Here is a 4,384-nt window from a genome sequence, read left to right on the forward strand (position 1 = left end):
TTATTATTATTATTATTATTATTAGGGCTTCATGTTAATGTTAATTTAATGTTTATGCTAAAAAAAAGTGCATATAGCTGCTAATTGTATTTGTTGTTTGTTGATTTTCAAATATAAAACTTATTGAAATGTTTTCAGTGTGTGTATCAGTTCTTTTTGAACGTTTTCATCTAATTTGAACAAAACCGTGATAATATTGATAATCGTGATAACTTTGGTCACTATAATCGTGATATGAAATTTTCATACCGTTACATCCCTAGTCCACAGGCACGTTGATGGTGTAATCCAGAGTATCAAGGAAAAGACCAAAGAAGAAGCTGCAGCAGTGATGACGGCAAATAGAAAGCGACTTCTTTTGCAGCTTGAGTTATTAAATATCGAAGAACAGATAATTGATTCAAAACAAAAAACCGGGAGATGACAATGGAATGCGGATGAGGAAATGTGGTGCTATTGCACTTTTTTTTTTTTTACCTGAGAGGGAGGGGTTATAGTGGTTGTAGCAGAACAATCACAGCACTTGTGGTCCGTGTAGAATTGACACGTTGTTACATTTCTGGAGAGATGTACTTCAGCCTGCGCCGTAGACAACGCACAACCTACCATGTAGCTATGGCGTAGTTTCGATGTAGAAGTATATATCAGCCTTTATGGGTCCTGTGAAGACTTCTAACTCCGCATCATCTTCACATGAGGATTTCTCAGGATCCACCCATGATTTTGTGATCGGGGTTCTTATAAAGTGTGAAGATGATGATGATGTAAGTGAGCCAATAATCCCACTTTCAGAGGGAAAGTTTATAATCATTTGTCTTCTAGCAGGGTGTTTTGCATATTAAGAGTGTGCTGGCAGTTTGTGATTTGAAATAACCTAACAAATCAATCGGGCTAAAGCAGTTCCATTGACAACAATTTAAGTTCACACAATCTCGCTAATATGCTCCAGGTTCAATGAGTCAAGATTGATTTATTTGCATTCTTATTCTTAAGCAGCCCTATATGCCGACCAACATAACAGGAAAATAGTGTGTTGATAATGCAGGAGGACAATAGTAAACTGTCAATTTTTCAGTTAATGGTAGTTCATCATTGATTCAGTGATGTCACTGTCCAGCTCAGTTCAGTACTCTTCAAATAGTGTCTGTGCAATCAAGCTGACAATATTGCCAGAAATGAAGTGTCCCCAACCTCTGTTTTTTTTCTGAATTTAGCAGTTGGAATTTACTAGTCATCCAGTTTTTTACATGAACTATGCATTCCGTTAGTTTTGCAAACTGTTATGCACAAGTATTCCAGTGTGCTTAGATTACGCATCTGATAGGAATGACCATACACCAACATGCCAGTTTGTCCCTCCCACAACTGGACTTTAATACGTCCAGATACATCTTTAACATAGCCTGTCTGGGTCTCCACATTGGCGCCCCTCATCTCCACCATATCTGTAGCCACTTGAACATGGCATACTTTATCCTCGATCATGCCAACCTAAAGGAAAAAATACCAGAGAGGGAATGAGACGCTGCGCCCCCTAGGGGACACATTGGGGAATGCAGCCTGCATGAAGCCATGGCGAGGGGGCGCAGCATCTCTTTCCCTCTCGGGGAACCATGGTTACATGCGTAACCCGAGACGTTCTCTTTCTAGGGAACTCCACGCTGCGCCCCCTAGGGGGCACATTGGGGAACAAAATCCAACCGTGCCCTGCCGAGGCACATGCCTATCCACCTGGTGGGAGAGCACCAAGGAATAGCTGTTTGAGGGTGAGTAATTCATGGGCTAATTTTCATTTTTGGGTGAACTAACCCTTTAAAGGTTTGCATTGTTTGTGAAACTCATTCCACAGTGATTGATTCCGATGTAAATTTTAATCTGATTCTTAAGGTGGTTTCTGTCTGTGAAATTCCTTTTGCACTGATGACATTTAATAAAAAAATTAAAAAGTCTTCAGTGAATCCTCATGTGCTTTTTAAGTTTTTCTTTACATCTGACACTCTTTCCGCACTGATCACATGTGTAAGGTTTCTCTCCAGTGTGAATCATCATGTGACTCTTAAAAGTTTCTTTTCGTGTGAAGCCCTTCCCACACAGTTTGCAGGTGAAAGGACTCTCTCCAGTGTGAATTCTCATGTGGGCATTAAGGAGTTTTTTCTCTGTAAAACTCTTTCCACACTGATCACATACAAACGGCTTCTCTCCAGTGTGAATTCTCATGTGAGTCTTAAGACCTTTATTTAATGAGAAACTCTCCCCACACAGTTTGCAGGTGAAAGGCTTCTCTCCAGTGTGAATTCTAATGTGAATCTTAAGGTTTCCTTTAATCGTGAAACTCTTTCCACACTGAGGGCAGGTGTAAGGTTTTTCTCCAGTGTGAACGATCATGTGGGCATTAAGGTGATTTTTCCGTGTAAAACATTTTCCACACTGAGGGCATATTAACGGTTTCTTTTCAATGTGAATTTTCATGTGGACTTCAAGGCTTTCTTTTCCATTGCAAATGTGTCCACACTGTTGGCAGGTGAAAGAGCTCTCTCCAGTGTGAATTCTCATTTGGGAATTAAGGTTTGTAGGTTGTGTTTTTTGAGCTTTTTTTGGTGAGGAAGTCTTTTCAGTCTGAGAGCAACTGAAAGATTTTTCTTCAGTTTTGAAATCATGATGTTTCTCATTTTGATCTTTCCCTTTTTTTTCATTCAGTTCTTGACTCTCCTCTTTCAGTGCCATTCGATCTGTGGTGAAAAGAGAAAAATAACAACACCAGTTTGGCATAAAGCAACAGACATCAAAACATGACATGAAAAGCAACAAATCCAATGTATGCTAAATCTTATACCTACTAAACTACTGAAAGTGGTGTAACATTTAATCTCAGAACCTCTTGCCAATAATTTAACTCTTTGCTATTTTTAGGACACTTCCCAACTACAGCTGCAATCAAAATGATTCAACCTCCTTGACCTGCAAGCCATTTTACTGCGGAGAACAACATTTTATGAAAACAATTCAATTCAAATAATCAGTAAACTATTAGATAAAGTTCATTAATACATTTGAGTGATTCTGAGAATGTAAAGTTGATGAATCATGAATAAAATCTAATTGGCTCTAAACAATCAAAAGTCAAATTAAGTGCAGAAACCTTTATTCTTTATAACCTCCAATAAATAAATATTAAGGCAGTTTTCAAACCCCTTATCAAACACCCATGGTAGAGGACTGCAAGGCTTTGACCAAGGAGAACTGGTAATTTCTGTCATTTATGTCTAAAATATTAGAAAATCCTCTCAATATGTTCAGTTTTGTAGAATAGCATTTTTGTTCATTTGTTAAAGTTCAAGCCCCATCATAGCACAGTAATTGTGCTTATTGAAGTTCTATTCTAGTGCTATTAGATCTTTCAGCAGCATAGACCAAAAGGGACAAGAATTAGCACAGTTTAGTTCCCGTCTATCTGACCACTAACACTCAGTATTCACTCCTCTGCTTTTCTCTGTGTGTATGCTTCATTTGAAAGACGTTATCATTATAACTGTTATGATGATACTCAGCTCTATATTTCTCCACAACCTGACAAGACTGCAAACTCTCCAATTTTTCTTAAAAGAAAAAGTCTCTCTTAAAAATATTAAATACATATAAAACTTTTTCCTTGTATTAAATCTTGACAAGCCAAAAGAACAATGATCAAAAACCTCCAGCCATCTACATCTTGATGGAAGGATGTACCATTATGTTGGTTGTTGCATTCACAGAATTTTTTTATTTTTGGGGGGATAATCACAGCCTTTTTCCACCTAAGACCAAATTTAATAATACTTGACAAAATGAACACTAGAGTTGGTGTGGTTAATGTTAAAGGGGTCATATGATGCGATTTCAATTTTTCCTTTCTCTTTGGAGTGTTACAAGCTCTTGGTGCATAAAGAAGATCTGTAAAGTTGCAAAGACTAAAGTCTCAAATCCAAAGAGATATTCTTTATAAAAGTTAAGAGTCAGTCACGCCTACCTAAAACGGCTCGTTCTAACACGCCCCCACATATCTACATCACTATGTGGGAAGATTTGCATAACGCCGCCCAAATGTTCACGCAAAGAATGAAGGCGTAACTTTTATTCTTGCTGTAGTATTGTTGTTGCCGCCGCCATGTCGTGAAGGCGCTGTGTGATTCATTGTGAAAGCGAAACTACTTTGTTTGGCCTTCCAAAAGAGGACGATATCGGCTTCGTCATGCCTGGAGCTGATCCGTGCTGGTCGCTGAGCAAATACTACAACTTTGCGCTGTGAATCACCGGATCGGTTTTCACTGTGGACAAAGCGGAGTCCAGCCTGGGGTCGTCACATATGGTTGCCGCAAGCCCTCCGGACGCTCCTTCGTCGAATCCG

At 38.9% G+C, this 4,384-nt stretch overlaps 1 protein-coding gene across 1 annotated transcript in view; it reads right to left on the reverse strand.

Moving 5' to 3' along the window:
- Positions 1–259: 259 nt before the first annotated feature.
- Positions 260–4,384, reverse strand: part of LOC107563548 (gastrula zinc finger protein XlCGF7.1-like) — a 9,924-nt gene continuing 5,799 nt past the window's right edge. Inside the window, exons 2-4 of the mRNA XM_016248450.1 lie at positions 1,996–2,729; positions 1,343–1,491; positions 260–320 (exon numbers count right to left, since the gene is read on the reverse strand). Coding sequence (XP_016103936.1) covers positions 260–320; positions 1,343–1,491; positions 1,996–2,724 — 939 coding nt within the window. The 5' untranslated portion in view covers positions 2,725–2,729. The remainder of the gene's footprint in view (positions 321–1,342; positions 1,492–1,995; positions 2,730–4,384) is intronic.

Source organism: Sinocyclocheilus grahami, unplaced genomic scaffold (genome assembly GCF_001515645.1).
Source record: "Sinocyclocheilus grahami isolate Dianchi unplaced genomic scaffold, SAMN03320097.WGS_v1.1 scaffold878.1, whole genome shotgun sequence".
NCBI classification, from domain to species: domain Eukaryota; kingdom Metazoa; phylum Chordata; class Actinopteri; order Cypriniformes; family Cyprinidae; genus Sinocyclocheilus; species Sinocyclocheilus grahami.